At 42.4% G+C, this 20,299-nt stretch overlaps 1 protein-coding gene across 2 annotated transcripts; it reads right to left on the reverse strand.

The window, feature by feature from the left end:
- On the reverse strand, positions 1 to 20,022 carry LOC138950932 (AN1-type zinc finger protein 6-like). 2 transcript variants are annotated; one of them, XM_070322651.1, is made up of 5 exons: positions 19,891 to 20,022; positions 11,070 to 11,374; positions 10,288 to 10,398; positions 7,146 to 7,250; positions 1 to 5,624 (listed from the first exon to the last, which is right to left on the reverse strand). In XM_070322651.1, exons 2-5 carry the CDS (start codon positions 11,302 to 11,304, stop codon positions 5,476 to 5,478), a joined length of 600 nt encoding a protein of 199 aa, XP_070178752.1. In that variant the 5' UTR covers positions 11,305 to 11,374; positions 19,891 to 20,022; the 3' UTR covers positions 1 to 5,475. The 2 variants fall into 2 exon arrangements, with proteins under 2 accessions (XP_070178752.1, XP_070178751.1); XM_070322650.1 differs by having other exon boundaries at positions 10,288 to 10,410.
- Positions 20,023 to 20,299: the final 277 nt, after the last annotated feature.

A 20,299-nucleotide genomic window follows, 5' to 3' on the forward strand; every position in this document is an offset into this window, starting at 1 on the left:
TATATTTGTAGTTTTATTTATTTTCATTTTTTTTCATACATACAATTTAACCATACATCATTGTAAAATAAAACGAAAGACATTTTTTTTCCATACAATACAGGGCTAAAATAGAACAAGTGGAAAGAAAGGCAGTACAAGTACACTCACAATCAAATGATCAAAACCTACATGGAAAGACTCGTTCACCATGAAGCAAGAACAGAGAGAAAGATCACACAATAACCCTACACACCAAACAAAAGTGCAACACCAGAATAAGACCAAACATGTGACCCCAGTTTAAAAGGGAACTAAAAGCAGCCCTGGAAGTAAAGTGTCTATTTTGATAGTTTTTAACCAAAGCCTTCAGAAATCAGGGGTGGGACTCTCTTTTGATGAAAAAAGAGGAAATTCCTTTTTTTGTAGGGGGGTTCGGGGGCATGCCCCCCCGAATTTTTTTGAAATGGTACATTAAAATCTGTGCAATCTGGTGCATTCTGAAAGTAAAATCGTACTTGTTTGGATCAGGTAAAAAAGACATTTTCCTTGCTTCCCCCCCCCCCCCCCCCCAAAAAAAAACCCCACCTAAAACAATCCCAACCAAAAAACAAAACCAAAACACTTTCACATAACAATGGTAACAGTGTAAAGGTGCATATAATTACGTAATGAACCATGTATCCATAATCCAATACTGGCAATAGTATGATCCAAGTGACACCCCAATGCATTGAAGCTCAAAATTACTGTTAGTTATCTTTTTCTTTATTTGGTGTTTAACGTCGTTTTCAACCGTTCAAGGTTATATCGCGACGAGGAAGGGGGGGATGGGATAGAGCCACTTGTTAATTGTTTCTTGTTCACAAAAGCACTAATAAAAAAATAGCTCCAGGGGCTTGCAACATAGTACAATATATGACCTTACTGGGAGAATGCAAGTTTCCAGTACAAAGGACTTAACATAAATCTTTAAAAACATTGACCATATTCTATACAAGAAACACTAAACAAGGGTAAAAGGAGAAGCAGAATCCGTTAGTCGCCTCTTACGACATGCTGGGGAGCATCGGGTAAATTCTTCCCCCTAACCCGCGGGGGGTACTGTTAGTTATCAGGAGTTTTCAGTCAGCACAATTTAACTCTCAGTAAAGCCTCCAGTGTTCTGTTCCATCTTTACTTCTCTCCATATCATTCAGTCAACAAGTTATAGATACTGTGATGAATTCTCCAATAAGTTCTTTATCAACCTTCTCCCCTGTCCAATCTCATCTCCACTTGTTTTTCAAACTTTCATCTAATGTTGAACATTTGCTTCGTTCGACAATGTCTTTGCGGTGCGCCATTTTGTTTCGCAAACCGGAAAAGGCAAAGGCGAAGACTGTACCAAATACCATTCCGAACTGTTTGAGAAATAAATGCCGTTTGAGAATAAAATCGTTAAATATCATTTGACGCCTAAAAATAGATTACTCCAGCGGAATTCGTAAGTTGTGTCCACGGAAATCCGCAGATTCGCGGAAGAGTCCCACCCCTGAGAAATACAGCCCTACAAACAGAAGACAAGTCAGAACATAAGACTTGGCCAATGCTGCCAATTGTTACTCTACTCAACCTTTCTTTTCACACAGCCATTGAAAAAAATGCTGCCTAGCCTCAGGGCTTAAAAAGAATCTCGCAAGTTGTTAAAGCAAGTCGAGCTGGGCGTCTTTTGGTGCATACGTATGTGACTGATCCTCACATCATCCTGCTTCTTTTTTTTTATCCGACACACTCAAATACAGGTAAACAGTGCTGCCCCATGTTGATCAATGTTGCACTGGTTAAATCCTTACCAAAATCTGCCAGTTTCATTATCAAAATGTTCACCAAATCAACGTTTCGAGTTTTTCAGTGAACCTGTTCACGGACTCTGCCCAGAACAGCACTCGATGAAAGTGATCAGAAGTATCAACGTTTCGAGTTTTTCAGTGAACCTGTTCACGGACTCTGCCCAGAACAGCACTCGATGAAAGTGATCAGAAGTTCAAAACAGCTTGATGGTACGTTTATAACTGGTTCACCGACTGCGACCGTTTACAGGGGCTTCCTGTTTCACCGACAGCTGCCTTTAAGTTTAACTGCTGAAAGTAGGCATATCAGCAAATGGTGGAAACTAAAATAAAAGGACTATTAAAAACAAAATGACACATTGATATTTAGATCTTTAAAAAACACTCCAAAATAAAAGGTAACAAATGCCGCAGACTTCGGGCAGGAAGAAGAGCAGCATCTTTCTTTCTTTATTTGGTGTTTAACGTCGTTTTCAACCGAAGAAGAGCAGCATATGACATCCATTTCAAAATAGAAAAATGTTACACACTAACTCATGAAAAATGTGAAAGCAGGCCAGAGCTATTCTTCAACTCGGTGAAATTAGCAAATGTGGGGAATAAAGAGAACAAGGAGTTTCAATCCAAGTACAGTACTGATAATATAAGGTTCCGTTAGGCTGGTGTTAGTTTGCAAGCATGAAAAATCAAAAAGCACACAAATTTGTCTTCTCGTTCTGACATGAATTTTTTTTTTTAAAACACACACACACAGACCTGAACAACAATTTTCACTCCAAAATTCAACATAAAACATTAACACTCTTGCAGCTGTCACTGGCCTATCACATTCCATTTAAAATCAATTGTTTTTCACACACAAACCCACACTCTCTCTCACAAGTCACATACACTCTCTCTCTCACACACAAACGCATACTCTCTCTCGTATACACGCACTCTCTCTCTCTCACACATACGGCCAGTTCCACTTGAATCAATGCAGTAACACTGTTAAAAAGACTCTGTAATACAGTGGTAATTCTGTCTCGATGGGCACACAACACAGCGACAGGACAAAGTCTCCAGGAAGATATCAGCAAGCTTGGCATGAGGCATGACAGTGCAAGGTTCATTAAGGTGGATTCACAAAAATTGCTAGTACTAGTAATATTTAACTGCCGGTGATTAAATCCCAGTGCCAAAACAAAACGTTTCTCCACCCCCACCCCCAAAAACCCTTTGCAAAGATTATGAGAAGAGATACAGTACACTAAAGTCAGACAATCAGCAAAGTACACAATGACAGGTGCAAATGACAAAGACAAGGTACTGCTGGATACAGCAACGAGGTGCTGGCTGCTGAGCGACAAAACACTGTCTCTAAATCATCGACCAAAGCACACACAAAAATTATAATAAAACAATGTAACATCCAAACACAGAAGGAGGTGTAAGAGCAATGTGAATTATCAAACACAAAATCACTGATGACAATTGATTAATTACACGAAGGCCGTATGACAAAGCACTTGCTAAGTAATGCATTCAGTGACGCAATTATTAGCAATCATCAACCAGTACAAAGAAAAATATGAGAGAAAACAAGTTTGTGTAGGTAGAGAGAATGAAACCCATCAGAAAGCACAGCATCGCATCACAAAAGTAAAACAGAGCAGGGAATGCCAAGAGCAGCAACTGTGCAGGCAAAAACACTCAAAAAGGTTGGATTAGGCTAACATGACCAAAATACTGAAGTAGGGTTATTTGGTCCTTGGGGATGAGGGGGGGGGGGGGGGTGTTTGTGGTATGGGTTGTACAAGCTTTAGTTTCTGTAGGTATTAAGTGCCAAATATTCCATCGTCTGCATACCTTTTTTTTCAGTGGTGGAAAAAGTGTATGGGTCTGTAGGGTTACCCTAATCCAACTTTTTGAGGAACTTTACAGTTACACTCTGAGTGGCCCACTGAAACTCACTCAGTCTTTGCCTCTTCTCCATAGAGATAGCTGCTCACAGCAGGGCCCAAAATCACTAACAAGAGCTACACAAGCTGGGAAAATATGTGCACTGAAATTAACAGATGTGTACTTTTCTTTCACACTGAGCTACACTCAAGGGTTAAACGACGGGATGGGACAACACCAGCCACAATTACCTGTAGTCATTAGTTAATAGATATATATATATCAACAATAAGCTTAGTTACTTCAACCACTCATGCATGTCAAGACCAAACTGTCAACACACCACAGGCACATCACACGCGCCACCTCCCTCACTTAAAGTCATTCTTTACACTTGCCTGAGGCTCAGGAGAAAAGCAAACAGCAAAGGTGTTTTACTTTTAGAAAAGATGTCGACTCTTACTACTGAAACACATCTCGTTATCAGTTAAAAACTATTCCTTAAATCACTGATTCTAGTAATGTTATCACTATTTCTGCCACCAAACCCTGGACATGTATTTAACAACAGTTCATTGCCAAGTTTTACATAATTCTGGAACTGGAATCTGCTTGTCAATGTCATATTTGACTTGTGCTTCTTGAAATCAGCAATCATGAAATAAAAAGGTAGCGTGACATTTCTAGAATAAATTGCTTTGTCTTTTCAACCTAAACATATTCCCCAACAAAAATCCTTTCCCTTCAACCTTGTTTCACTGTTAATAGATCTCTCTCCACATTGATTAGCATTTGATTAAAATTTAATTAGCTCAAATAAGTTCACTTTGCACTTAGACAGGGTAAACTTAGTTAATAGTTATTCGCACACACTGACACAGCTGGAAAACTTCAAAAATTCAATGGGTCTACCAAACAATTCTCAGCGTTGCCTTTCGACAGAGCCTCAGTTCTCATGAAAGAAGGGGTGGAACTTGCTGCAAATGCAAAGACCAGTTTTAGGCTGACTTTCAACATCTGATTATAAGTTACACTTCAAATTCCTGGTACAAAAGCCACTTTCAGGTCTGTTCCACCCCACACTTTTCAACATGTCAATGATGACTGACAGCAAATTCCGGAGATTGGTTGAGCCACCGTACAACCACACCAATACTACAACCACACCAATACGCACTCTCTCTTTACTTTCACCCCTCCACCTACTCACACAATTCTGTTGACGCTGTACAATCATGCACACATTCACCGCTGTTCTTGCTGAAACACATTCAGGCCAGTGCTCAAGCTCCACTGCGGATAAAAAAGCAATAACCTCTAATGCAATTGTAAGGACAACACGCTGGGTTAATAAGTATCACTCTACTAACAAGACAGTCCCATTTCAACCTTCACAGCCTCTGTGAAGATGCGAAAACAACGTTGTCGTCTTGTCGCATCATAATCCAAAGTCCCGGTAAAAGTCGTCCACGTTAAAATCCGGCTGGCCACCAGCTGCGATGGGATCACGACAGCACAGCAACATCGGATCCAGAGGATCGAACCCCTGAACCACAGAGTCACGCAACTCACATCAAAAGACAAGTTGCTCTCTTTTATCTGCTGTGCTTACCACTCGTGCAAAAGGTAGATATATTCGATCTTCCAAAACTGACTGTGAGCCCAAAACCATATACTCTTTTCATCAGAGGTTATAGAAGCTTGATCCTCCAAACGTGCGCTGGCCTCAGACAATCGGATGGAAAGAGGGAAGCTGGGGGTGGGTGGGTGAGAAGGGAATCTAGATTTTCTGGACCTTGGTGCCAACGATGATAGGGTTGTTTTTGCGTATCAGCTCCATCCCGTGCTCCTTGTAGTCAAAGGAACATTGGTGCTTGTCGGAGTACCGGTGGATGCCGCAGTAAAGACCCCCACAGCGACACTCAAACCCTGCAACCACACAAACACACACATTTCACATCTATATAATCATCGAGTTCCAAAGAACCTTCTAACAGCACGCTCAAGTCTGGCAACGACACAAACATGTCAATTTGAGACACGGCAGAGGTTTCACAGTATCCCATGTCTGAGATAGCACAAAAACACTTCTGTTTAAACCAATATTTATTTGCATGAAAAAATCGTCTAAAATTATGTCTGTCGTCAACCATAGCATTCTAAATCAGAGGTGGGAACAGAAAATTGCGAAAAAGTCTGAAAATAAAGCGGAGACCTGCGAAGGCCTTCAGTGGCAAAGTCCCCTGAAGCCGAATTTTTGTGTGCAATCAAAATCAAGATTCAGAAAAATGTATCTTATCTTCTCCAGTTTACCCTTCAGAAAAGGTACACTTTTAGTTGCACATTTGGGGAAACCTGAAGGCGCATTTTAGGCACAACGAAGTGTTCTGTAAATTGAAGAAGCTTCCACAAGAAGCAAATACACTGTTAACTAGAAAGTGTTTCACCGTTTGCATCATTGAGTTTTGTTGTTATCTCGCATGAGTACAATCAACCACCTTACAGTTACACATCTTCACACTTTCAAGATGAAGATTTTTTGAGTTGGCAATTTTCAGTCAACAAATCAAAATCTAGAACCAGACAAATGTCTCTTATTTTGATCCTTCCATAAAAGTTGACTTTCCACGTGAGCCATACTTGATTACATGGCAACCCCTGCGATGGAGTCGCCAACTGATGTTGACACCTCAGCCTGGAGTTTCGTCTTTCGGTTTTGCTGACTGACCGTTACGGTAATACTCTCTGCAAGCCAGTTCCATTTGTTTTAATTATAATACAAAAGCTTTTTCGTCGGCATTCAGCTTCCGAAACATTATTTTGTCTCCTGCAAAACTCAATCGCATTCAGTCTTGAGCCTAAAAACAATGGTACCCCGTGACCCTTTTCAAACGCAGGATGTCTCAAATGGTTCGGTTTGAGAATTTCCGGTCAGTCTTGGCTAGCTTACACCAGTGGTCTTTACAAAAGGGATTGACACTTTGTCTTGTTGACCCAACCATTTTGAAGATGGTAAGGAGTATGGGAACGAGCCATTTGAGAATAGTCTGAGAGATCGACCGATGGAAAATTCGGCCACGAACAGCTATCACATTATACTATACCCCTAAAAAAAAATTCTCCTCGGATTTAGACGATTCATGAAAATGACCTCTGGCGCTTCCCAAAAGTTGGATTTCTGCCAAAGTCGGAAGATTCCCGTCTGTCAATAAATACCGCTCCGTTCATTAATTTTGCCCAGCGGAACAAAAACCAAGTGCCGATGATGCATTGTGGCGAGATATGTCTTTTGGGGAAGTTTGACTGATGTCACAAAATGAAGAGAATGGTGGAGGTTGGGAGGCAAGGGTGTCCTCTGACCACCATCTGTTTGCAAAGAATATTAACACTGCTCATGTTGTAACACATTTCAGAGGTGTTAAAAAAAAAAGACAGTGGCAACAATCTTACCTGTCAGGCCAACCTTTTTACGACAGGTGTGGCAACGGTTCTTCTTTGGCTTCTTGTCCTTGTCCCCGCTACTGTCTGATGATGCACCGTCGGTGTCCACCCCACCTACACACAGTAATACACACTGAACAGTCAGTGTCCACCCCACCTACACACAGCAATACACACTGAACAGTCACCCCACCTACACACAGCAATACACACTTAACAGTCAGTGACCACCCCACCTACACACAGCAATACACACTGAACAGTCACCCCACCTACACACAGCAATACACACTGAACAGTCACCCCACCTACACACAGCAATACACACTTAACAGTCACCCCACCTACACACAGCAATACACACTGAACAGTCACCCCACCTACACACAGCAATACACACTTAACAGTCAGTGACCACCCCACCTACACACAGCAATACACACTGAACAGTCACCCCACCTACACACAGCAATACACACTTAACAGTCAGTGACCACCCCACCTACACACAGCAATACACACTGAACAGTCAGTGACCACCCCACCTACACACAGCAATACACACTGAACAGTCAGTGACCACCCCACCTACACACAGCAATACACACTGAACAGTCACCCCACCTACACACAGCAATACACACTGAACAGTCACCCCACCTACACACAGCAATACACACTTAACAGTCAGTGACCACCCCACCTACACACAGCAATACACACTGAACAGTCACCCCACCTACACACAGCAATACACACTGAACAGTCACCCCACCTACACACAGCAATACAAACTTAACAGTCAGTGACCACCCCACCTACACACAGCAATACACACTGAACAGTCACCCCACCTACACACAGCAATACACACTTAACAGTCAGTGACCACCCCACCTACACACAGCAATACACACTGAACAGTCAGTGACCACCCCACCTACACACAGCAATACACACTGAACAGTCACCCCACCTACACACAGCAATACACACTGAACAGTCAGTGACCACCCCACCTACACACAGCAATACACACTGAACAGTCAGTGACCACCCCACCTACACACAGCAATACACACTGAACAGTCACCCCACCTACACACAGCAATACACACTGAACAGTCACCCCACCTACACACAGCAATACACACTGAACAGTCAGTGACCACCCCACCTACACACAGCAATACACACTGAACAGTCAGTGTCCACCCCACCTACACACAGCAAATTGACACTGAACAGTCACCCCACCTACACACAGCAATACACACTGAACAGTCACCCCACCTACACACAGCAATACACACTGAACAGTCACCCCACCTACACACAGCAATACACACTGAACAGTCACCCCACCAACACACAGCAATACACACTGAACAGTCACCCCACCTACACACAGCAATACACACTTAACAGTCAGTGACCACCCCACCTACACACAGCAATACACACTGAACAGTCACCCCACCAACACACAGCAATACACACTGAACAGTCACCCCACCTACACACAGCAATACACACTGAACAGTCAGTGACCACCCCACCTACACACAGCAATACACACTGAACAGTCACCCCACCTACACACAGCAATACACACTTAACAGTCAGTGACCACCAGCTTCAAGGAACACCCACAACCACATGTACGACAAGCTTCAACAAAAACAGCTTTCAAGAATGTTTCAGTAGAGATTATGAAGGGAAAGCAAGGTAGTTAAATGTTTCAGTAGAGATTATGAAGGGAAGGCAAGGTAGTTAAAAATGGGAAAGACTAAAAAACTAATGAAGGGAGTTCCAGCACATAATAATAAGGTTGGTGGTTTTTATGTCCTTTCAACCTATTTGGTGTTCCGAACCAATTAAATATCAAGGAATGAACACTCCCGGAAAACAGTAAAAATGTGTTCCCTTATTCTGTTTTGGGAACATTAAAAAGGAGAAAGTGTCTTTCTACTCCATGATATAAGCATCATCAAATCGCGAACAGAGCTGCTTTTCAAAGTCATTACAAACTATGCAATTTCTGTTCCAGGGACTCTTTCGTTTATATTGGCTACACTTTATTGCAGAGTTGAAAGTCACGCAACAAACGTTTTCAACACTTCAGAGGTATGTTTCAGGTTTCACACTGTGTTCATCGACTCTGTTCTCTTAAAATAAGAAAACGTCTAACTAGAAAATAAAGCATATTGTAATTCAATCAAGTTTGCGTTTTAATGAAACAGATTCTGTGATTGGTCAGAATGCCCCAACTCATTAAAAATTACCGGTCATTAATTGTCGATAACCACTCGCTAAAAAATCCATTAACAACCTGCTGGCGAGGAGCATTGATACAGCCTCAACTAGTCTCGGTTAGGCCAACGAAATACCGAGACCATAAGGTATGCGAAGTGATGACGTCAAATACGTGACGTAAGTTGATGCATGAATTCTTCCGGACTACGTCAGTCAATTCCAAAGATCGCTTTTGTGATGAAAAGAATTTGTTTTAGAGTTTGCTGTCCAGAAACCCGTCAAAAAAGAAGGGAAAATGTGTGTGAAAGAAAACAAAACAGGAGCAGAGTGATAAGATAGGAATACAGAGACATATTTCTTGGGACTTGACCCTTGCAGGTAGGTGCACTGAAAGTAGTGTGTGAACAGAACAGAACCAATTCTGTCTGTTTGCAACCGCATGAAAGAGATCGTCGTCAGATTGAATTACAATAACATTAACATGCTTCCATTTCAAACTTCTCGGTCTTCATCGTGGATTAACGCCCTCCCAAAGTCTAATTGAAGCCCTCCGTCGCTTCGCTCCGTCGGGCTTTAATTAGCTTTTGTCGGGCGTCAATCCGCGATGAAGACCTCGAAGTTTCAAATGGAAGCATGTTAATGTGTAATTGAACTTCAAGTTCCACCAGAACTTCTTTCCCTACTCATGAATAAAACTGAGTGGACCTAAAAGTTGTTTACTCAAACTCAACTGTCCTATTGTGAAGTTAGATGAAAATTTAATTTCACAGTGCGTACAGCCAACTGAAGAGAAATGTGCGAGAAAAATAGTCACACCAGAAATTAATTGAACTGCTCAAACCCGCACGTGAACACAAAGAAAGTTTCAACAAAAGTTTGACAAACTGAAACCTACCCTCTGCTCCCTCTTCAGTAAGTTCTCCATCCTTATCTTGCGATGAGCAGGCCGCCACAGTCACCGTGGGGCTAGCCGTTTCCAGGCGAGCACTGGACGGCGTCGGTTCATCTGAAACCACAACTGCACATGACAAAATTTTTCTTGTTGAATTTATTCTTTATACTAGAGTATAATCTATAGTTTGACTAACTTCTGAGATGTGGAGTGATTTTGTGTGACCCAAATGATGATTTATGAGCACGAGTCCCAAGTTCTTTTTCTCACCAACGAAAATGTGTACAACGTGTTGGGATGACTAACGAATATATACCAATGTGTCATGCCATAATATATACTGCATGTTGCTGTTAAATATTTCTAGCACTCAATGTCTGAAGGCACATACGCCTGCTTAGACTATTCAGACTCCCTTTCTCAAAGAGGTTATTTCATTACCACATCTTACTTCCATTTCTCTCCCATGTTATGGCAATACTTCTCTACTTTTAGCCATCATTCAGTGGTGTAATCAAGCTCAAATGTATACACAAAAATTCATGTTCACGCAAGTTAGCTTGGCAGATATTATAGTAGCAAAGACTACACTACTCTAACTGGAGTTCCACATGCAGCATCCCACATTCCAAGCATTCTGATTCAATACTAGTATTTACTACTTCAGACACCTTACACCAACAGGAACTGATCCTGTTTATGACCAGGTGGATTCTTAAAGTCCAAATAGTATTCTGACGCCCAAAGCATAAAGAGTAAGTAAGTGTATGTTCCAGGAGCCATACCTAGATTGGCCTGAGCCAGAGACACCGTCATGCTATCCACTTTCTCAGCGGTGCTTTCTGCAATTGTGGTGACGATGGGACTCAAGCGGCCGCTGACAGGAGAAGCATTTTTACGCTTCACCACATCTTTGTAGCACTTGGAGCACATGTTTTCAAATTGAGAGCTGCCGTAGAAGCCGCAGCCATTCTTGCACATCGATGTTGGTGGTATATTGTCGTTGCCATTCGATTCCATGGCTTTTGCCTTCCTTGCTTCCTCGATGTTTCCTCAAGTGGACTGTATGAAGATGATTGACACTGTCAGCCTGTCAAAACAAAGAGAGGGAAAAAAATGTTAACCACCATTACAAATGAAGAAGGTCATACATGTACCTGTCTGTGTATGCACTCAGTATTGGCGTTAACCGTGAATTACCGGTATTTTACTGGTTGAAATGAGAAAATACCGGAACAAAATTGGCTGCCGGTATGACCTACCGGTTGATTTTTAGAACTACAGGGGTTTTTTTCACTGGTAAAAAAAACAAAAACAAGAAGGGCAAAGCCCATACGACTCACATGCTTGACCTTGACCTTTACATGACCTTGACCTTCAGGGTCAAGGTCAAATAACTAAACCTAGCAATGACATCATACACTAAGAACTGCTTTACACATTTTTCCTACCAAAATACATGTGACCTTGACCCAAGGTCAAGGTCATCCAAGGTCATGCAACACAATGCTGTTAATTCAAGACATAGGAAGTACAATGGTGCTTATTGGCTCTTTCTACCATGAGATATGGTCACTTTTACTGGTTCACTACCTTATTTTGGTCACATTTCATAAGGGTCAAAGTGACCTTGACCATATGTGACCAAATGTGTCTCATGATGAAAGCATAACATGTGCCCCACATAATTTTTAAGTTTGAAACAGTTATCTTCCATAGTTCAGGGTCAAGGTCACTTCAAAATATGTATACAATCCAACTTTGAAGAGCTCCTGTGACCTTGACCTTGAAGCAAGGTAAACCAAACTGGTATCAAAAGATGGGGCTTACTTTGCCCTATATATCATATATAGGTGAGGTATTGAATCTCAAAAACTTCAGAGAAAATGGGAAAAATGTGAAAAATAGCTGTTTTTTAGACAACATTTATGGCCCCTGCGACCTTGACCTTGAAGCAAGGTCAAGATGCTATGTATGTTTTTTGGGGCCTTATCACACACCATCTTGCCAAATTTGGTACTGATAGACTGAATAGTGTCCAAGAAATATCCAACGTTAAAGTTTTCCGGATGGACGGACGGACGACTCGGGTGAGTACATAGACTCACTTTTGCTTCGCATGTGAGTCAAAAACCCTGTGTCATCAAAACCGCGTGCAGTGCACACAAATTCGCTCCATGAACCACCCCCATAAAGTCAACATAATGCGTTCAATGATCCGTATGTTGATGCCCACCCACTGTTGTAATAGGCCCTTTGTGCATTTATTTTACTGGGCATGAGATGCTCTGCACGCAGCTAGGAGCATCGAGTTTGTACCGTACTGCTGTGACCGCAGATCTCCGGCAATTTCCGTGACTCTCCAAGTATCGCCCATCGAACCATGCAATCATTGCGTTAGGATCGGAACAGGCGACTTATTCCATCCAATCAGAAAACGCTGCAACACTTTCTTTGTTTTGAAACCAAGACCTAGTCTTTGATGAAGTAGGGGTAGGTTTTTCCCCCCCCCATCGATGTCGAACAGAAGTTTGAATAGATTTGAGGTATTCAAGATGTCCGATCCAGCTAAGCGAAAACGGTTTACAAATCACACTGAGCCAAACTGTCAACCAGCGAACCACAAGCCAGTAATGAAACGGCAGCAAAACTTTCCGTCTTTGTACACGGAGGAATGCCCATGCATCGTTTCTGCAAAGAGTATGGCCGCTGCATCGACTTCACAACTCAGGCAGGTGAACACTCAGGCAGCTGTATTTCTGACAGTAACAGAGTAGCTCCTTGACTGGAAGATCATTAGTTTAGTATGACTTCATGTGCTGTTCTTTTCTTCTATTCCAAACTCAGGGAGAACTAAATGCTCCTCTTCTAACTTCGATGTTACAGTGATTGACAAGAATTGACTATTTTTGTTTCTTAACTACTAGTAAAATCATGTAGCTATTGTCATGTTGTTAGCAAAACTAACACCAAAATCCAGTTTCTAAATTGAAAATTAAAGATAATCCACAAAAAGTACTACTACAAATACAATGTTCAGAAATATCTGTACGGGTTGTGAAACCAGATCAAATACTCTTGCTTTTTGTGAGTCAAACTTTCTCACGCGACATTATAGGCCAGTCACAAGCCAGGGGGCAGGAAAAACATGTTGAAACTAATGAAAACTTGCCACACTAAAACCAAGAGTATTCACCCTTTCACAATCCACAACAAGAAGGGCAAAGCCCATACGACTCACATGCTTGACCTTGACCTTAACTAAACCTAGCAATGACATCATACACTAAGAACTGCTTTACACATTTTTCCTACCAAAATACATGTGACCTTGACCCAAGGTCAAGGTCATCCAAGGTATTGCAACACAAAGCTGTTAATTCAAGACATAGGAAGTACAATGGTGCTTATTGGCTCTTTCTACCATGAGATATGGTCACTTTTAGTGGTTCACTACCTTATTTTGGTCACATTTCATAAGGGTCAAAGTGACCTTGACCTTGATCATATGTGACCAAATGTGTCTCATGATGAAAGCATAACATGTGCCCCACATAATTTTTAAGTTTGAAACAGTTATCTTCCATAGTTCAGGGTCAAGGTCACTTCAAAATATGTATACAATCCAACTTTGAAGAGCTCCTGTGACCTTGACCTTGAAGCAAGGTAAACCAAACTGGTATCAAAAGATGGGGCTTACTTTGCCCTATATATCATATATAGGTGAGGTATTGAATCTCAAAAACTTCAGAGAAAATGGGAAAAATGTGAAAAATAGCTGTTTTTTAGGCAACATTTATGGCCCCTGCGACCTTGACCTTGAAGCAAGGTCAAGATGCTATGTATGTTTTTTGGGGCCTTGTCATCATACACCATCTTGCCAAATTTGGTACTGATAGACTGAATAGTGTCCAAGAAATATCCAACGTTAAAGTTTTCCGGACGGACGTCCGGACGGACGGACGTCCGGACGGACGGACGGACGGACGGACGGACGGACGGACGGACGACTCGGGTGAGTACATAGACTCACTTTTGCTTCGCATGTGAGTCAAAAACCCGACGGGTATTTTCACAATTCGTCTATTGAAAAAAAACTTCAAGAAAATAAAACAAAGACAGGATGGGAAAAAGAGCCCACCCCCACCGGTACACACTCAGTTGGTAGAGCGCTGGACTTCAGAATGAGATCCTTGGGTCGCAGGTTTGAATCAAGTACAAGGCTCAACCTTATGTGCAGAATCGGAAATGGTATGGATGTCACACTCCCTTGTCACCATAGTGTTTGTTTGTTTGTTTGCTTAACGCCCAGCCGACCACGAAGGGCCATATCAGGGCGGTGCTGCTTTGACATATAACGTGCGCCACACACAAGACAGAAGTCGCAGCACAGGCTTCATGTCTCACCCAGTCACATTATTCTGACACCGGACCAACCAGTCCTAGCACTAACCCCATAATGCCAGACGCCAGGCGGAGCAGCCACTAGATTGCCAATTTTAAAGTCTTAGGTATGACCCGGCCGAGGTTCGAACCCACGACCTCCCGATCACGGGGCGGACGCCTTACCACTAGGCCAACCGTGCCGGTGTCACCATAGTGACACGTAAAAGACCTTGGTCATTCTGCCATAAGAGCAGGTGGTTGATTACACCTAAAAACCCTCACACTGGGTAGGGAGTCTCGCCACCGGGACTGGGAGGGAGACACCCCAATTTCCCAGCAATGGGATAAGATAGTTTTGGAAATGAAAACTCCATGTGAACCCACCCAAAACATTATCAGAAAGATTTGACCAGATCTCTTCCCTTTGTGCAAGCCTGTAAAACTTTCTTTCTTTATTTGGTGTTTAACGTCGTTTTCAACCACGAAGGTTATATCGCGACGGGGAAAGGGGGGGAGATGGGATAGAGCCACTTGTTAATTGTTTCTTGTTCACAAAAGCACTAATCAAAAAATTGCTCCAGGGGCTTGCAACGTAGTACAATACCTTACTGGGAGAATGCAAGTTTCCAGTACAAAGAACTTAACATTTCTTACATACTGCTTGACTAAAATCTGTACAAACATTGACTATATTCTAGATACAAGAAACACTTAAGGGTAAAAGGAGAAACAGAATCCGTTAGTCGCCTCTTACGACATGCTGGGGAGCATCGGGTAAATTCTTCCCCCTAACCCGCGGGGGGTCCTGTAAAACTAAAATCCCCACTTTTAAAGAAATTACAGGAATGCAATGCAGCCACTTGCTTCTTGGCTCTTGTTAGTTATGGTAAGCTATCCAAACCATTGAACTTTCCTCCTTCAAGTTCAACTGATGCTGTTTGGCAGGCTAATTTGCAGCCATCTCGAATTTCAGCCTGCCAGCACTTCTTGCCGGACAGCTGTACTGTCAAGACGAGTTACAAAATCTAAAAGTGATGGTGGCAACTTGTAAAAGGGCTGCGTAAACAGGGCTCCCCAAAGTGTGCGTCCCTTTGTCCTATACGCACTAGAAGCCAAAATCATATGTGACCCTCCTGTGACCACGAAATGAGTCGCATGACACCTCACGCGGTTCTGCGCTAGGCATAATATAAGTCCGGGGGGTGTCTAGTAACAGTGTGAGGGTCACCATAGTCACAGGCTTATAACTCGGAAAGTGTTCACTCTTTTCTAAAACGGTTTTTACCACTGGATAGAGAATAAACAACTCTTTAAGAAAATGTAAAAATATGAAAATCATGAAAAGGTGACATGCGACTCAGTCCGTGGTGGAGGGTCACATATATACTAGAAATTCATGGAGGGGTGTCCCGGGACGCACTAATCCTATAGAGAGCGGGTTCCGGGACGTACTAAATTTCCGTTATCATGCGGACCATAGCTACTCTTTTCAAACTGTAGTTGTTAACTAAGTCTAGTTTGTTTGTTCGTTCATGGGCTGAAACTCCCACGGCTTTTACGTGTATGACCGTTTTTACCCCGCCATTTAGGCAGCCATACGCCGCTTTCGGAGGAAGCATGCTGGGTATTTTCGTGTTTCTATAACCCACCGAACTCTGACATGGATTACAGGATCTTTTTCGTGCGCACTTGGTCTTGTGCTTGCGTGTACACACGGGGGTGTTCGGACACCGAGGAGAGTCTGCACACAAAGTTGACTCTGAGAAATAAATCTCTCGTCGAACGTGGGGACGAACTAACGCTGACAGCGGCCAACTGGATACAAATCCAGCGCGCTGCCAACTGAGCTACATCCCCGCCCTAACTAAGTCTAGTGAAACACTGAAAGCACAATGACAAACTTATGTTTGAAAGGGTGCATAATGTATTTGGAATCAGACATTTTTGAAGAAAAACAGCAACATCAAATTACAAAGAACAGGAAGTCAAGTTAAAAGGATGTGTGCGTGTTCTAATCTTCTATTTAAGAAGGTATAATTGCTGTGTCCTCCTCAAATATTCAAATAAAAAAGACACTTCATATACCACTATTGGCAATCACACTGCGTGGGGATCCTGGAATATTGGGACCCTCTAAAACTCACCCTCAAATCATTAAAAGTGGGGCTCATGGACCCTCTAGAACGGGCGTCCATGGAGAGCCCTGGTAAATGTCTTTACCTTTATGCCATATTGTTTCAGTGACTTAAGTTTCTTTTTTGTGTTTGTGTGCAAATTTGGCACGACATACACACACACACAGTGACACACCCTGAGCACATGTACGTAGACACGAAAGTTATGAATGTGAGGATTTTTTCCCCTTCCTGTTACTGGGGTCAGCTGCCCAGTCCACCATCATGTCTGGCTTATCAAAACATCAGTGTAGCTTGTTCCAGACACAGTCTGCATGGTTGGTGTTAAGTGCCAGTTGTGCATGCAGAGGCCTTGAATCACGCTCCAACTCAGATCTTTGTGACTGGTTCTAATGTGGAGCTTTGATGGGTTAAAAAAAATAAAGCAGAGCACCATTGTTTTAAACACATTGTTGCATAATCAAAACATGCATGATGCAGTTAACTATATTATAGTGTCATCTTCTTCTTTGAATAAGTTAAAAAGGATAAGACATCCAACTAATTCAACCCTTATTACTTCGAGTGGAAGTGCAACGGTAAATGCTACATGAACCTAAATTCATCACCATTGATGCATCAATACTTGTCCACCTGTTTACAAACAAAGATTCTTCAGTTCATTTAAAAATACAAAAAACAGCATGAGAAACAAATGTACCACTACCAGGGTTTGCGATAAAATGAATCTGGCAGTTTCAGTTGACAGATTAGACTGGTGCCAATAATTTCAAGTCTCCACTTCAGGCATAGGAGCTGAGAGTGAGATTGAGAAAAGTGATCTGGGACTAACAGTGCTGGCCCAAATGGTGCACAATTCCAATGCCAAAGCACTCTTTTTAATTTCAAGTTGCTCGATTTGGTCACAAAAGCACTAATCAAAACATTGCTCCAGGGGCTTGCAACGTAGTACAATATATGACCTTACTGGGAGAATGCAAGTTTCCAGCACAAAGGACTTAACATTTCTTACATACTGCTTGACTAAAATCTTTACAAACATTGACTATATTCTATACAAGAAACACTTAACAAGGGTAAAAGGAGAAACAGAATCCGTTAGTCGCCTCTTACGACATGCTGGGGAGCATCGGGTAAATTCTTCCCCCTAACCTGCGGGGGGTAGTTGCTCGATAAATTTGATTCAATGTTGCTTTACTGTGCCACTTTGTTGGTACAACTACAAGCATGATCTAGGTATCTTCAAGCATCTGGTCACAATGTGTTAGTGTTACCTGAATCAGGCTTCTCTATTTAACTATAAATCCTGGATCATGAGTCATCATTGACAGCCTAGCCTAAACCAAAGTCATATTCATACCTTTTTTTTTTATGACAGTTATAGTAATACTAACTGTATCAGGCCTGAAAGTGGTGAGTATTTTACTCGCCATGGCGGGTAGAAACATGTAAATGGCGAGTAGAATTGTTAATCTACGCCCCATATGCGAGGAAAGTTGCTGAAACAAATGATTGGTTTGGCGAGTAAAATTTGCTCTCTGGCTAGTAAATTATGAGAAGTACTCGCCAAAGGCTAGTGCCCCATTTTGTGGACTTTCAGCGCTGAGTATATTGTAGTTACAGAAGTGTGAACACTCCATTGCACTTCGTGTACCCTCAATCACAGAAGTAACAAGTTAAACAACACTTGTAATTTAAATAGACCTTTTCGCAGGGTTCCTGCAGGGCAGAGCTGATACAATTCAATGAGTTTTCAAGGACATTTCCAGGACCAAATAAATGCTTTTCAAGGACATGATTTTCCCCAAATTAATGCAAAGCAAGAGCAAGAGCATAGCAAAGCATGCGGTACAGCGATCTCGTGCGAGCTGCACAAGCCAAGGTTTGAAGTTCTCGCCTTTTCGGTATCTGAGCAGCTCTCGCGAGACACGCTCTTTGTTATGCTTTGAACATCGCGAGAACTTTGAACCTTGGCTTGTGCAGCTCGCACGAGATCGCTGTACCGCATGCTTTGCTATGCTCTGAAGTTTGCGAAAGATTACGCGAGCTTGGAATACCGATAGGGTCTATTCCGGGGATATAGCTCAGTTGGTAGCGCGCTGGATTTGTATTCAGTTGGCCGCTGTCAGCGTGAGTTCGATCCCAGGTTCGGCGGAAATTTATTTCAGAGTCAACTTTGTGTGCAGACTCTCTTCGGTGTCCGAACCCTCCCCCCGTGTACACTACATTGGGTGTGCACGTTAAAGATCCCACGATTGACAAAAGGGTCTTTCCTGGCAAAATTGCTTCGGCACAGTTTATAATTGTCTACAAATACCCGTGTGACTTGGAATTAATAATAGGCCGTGAAAGGTAAATATGCGCCGAAATGGCTGCAATCTACTGGCCGTATAAAATTTCATCTCACACGGCATCACTGCAGAGCACCTAGAACTGTACCCACGGAATATGCGCGATATAAGCCTCATTGATTGATTGATTGATATTCCAGTGACTCAACGTCCGTGCCAGTGCTGTCTCAGACTCACAGTCTTAGGCTCACACTCACAGTAACCTGTTTTTCAGTCAATTCAGACATTATTTCTCAAAAGTTAACAGCAGCTTTCTCCTTCTGGAGTTATTGTAAACTGTAAAGTACTCGTGAATTTCGTGTTTCTGATGTTCGCCATAAGGGCCTCGTTTTCCTCAAACAAAGAACCAGTTGTGGCTAGATAAGGGGTCAAGTCTCACTGGCTGGATAAAGGCCAGCTGATCTCGGGCAAAGCACAACAGACTGTGATGATACACACAATAAAATACCAGATATTCCCACTTTTAGAACGTAAAGAGCCCACAAATACTTCGCCCTGTTTGCGGGAGACTTCCACATGGTTGTACAATAATTTGAATAAAGCACGAAGAGGAAGAAAATCAACATTCCCTACCAAGTCTTGTGAAAAAGCTGGTTTGTTTTCTTTCTCCTGATACCCAAAATGGCGGCCGAGGACCGTCTGAACTTCTTTTAAGCTTGATCCTACAACCTGGCCAAAACTGTGAACCAACACCTGTGTACATATGCAGATGAAAAAGTAGTCATTCCACTTACCCAGGTCCTTTTCCACCAAAACGATGGATTTTCGCTCAAGGAGCCCTTTTGCGACGCTTACGTGTTCCTGCTCAAAGTCACTGTGTCACGATTTCTGATTACTTAGTCATGTGATCGAGCAAGGCTTCGCCCATTGGTTAACTCTTTCAGTTCCCTTCTCTACAGAGCAACCCTGGTTGTGACGTCAAAAATTGACACTTTGCTCTGAGGGCGATCCCGGAGTTATATTTAGATCTGATCTGGAAAAACAACGCAGCAGCAGCCTACTCAGTTCGGGAGCAATACCGTGAATACGTTGCCATTGTAAACAGCCAAGCACATTCTAGATGTATATTGAGTAATGTTTTTCAACGCAATAATAACTGTTAGCGAGATTGCTGCTGTTGGCAGTTAAACTTAAAAAGTTAGG

Source organism: Littorina saxatilis, linkage group LG16 (genome assembly GCF_037325665.1).
Source record: "Littorina saxatilis isolate snail1 linkage group LG16, US_GU_Lsax_2.0, whole genome shotgun sequence".
NCBI lineage: Eukaryota > Metazoa > Mollusca > Gastropoda > Littorinimorpha > Littorinidae > Littorina > Littorina saxatilis.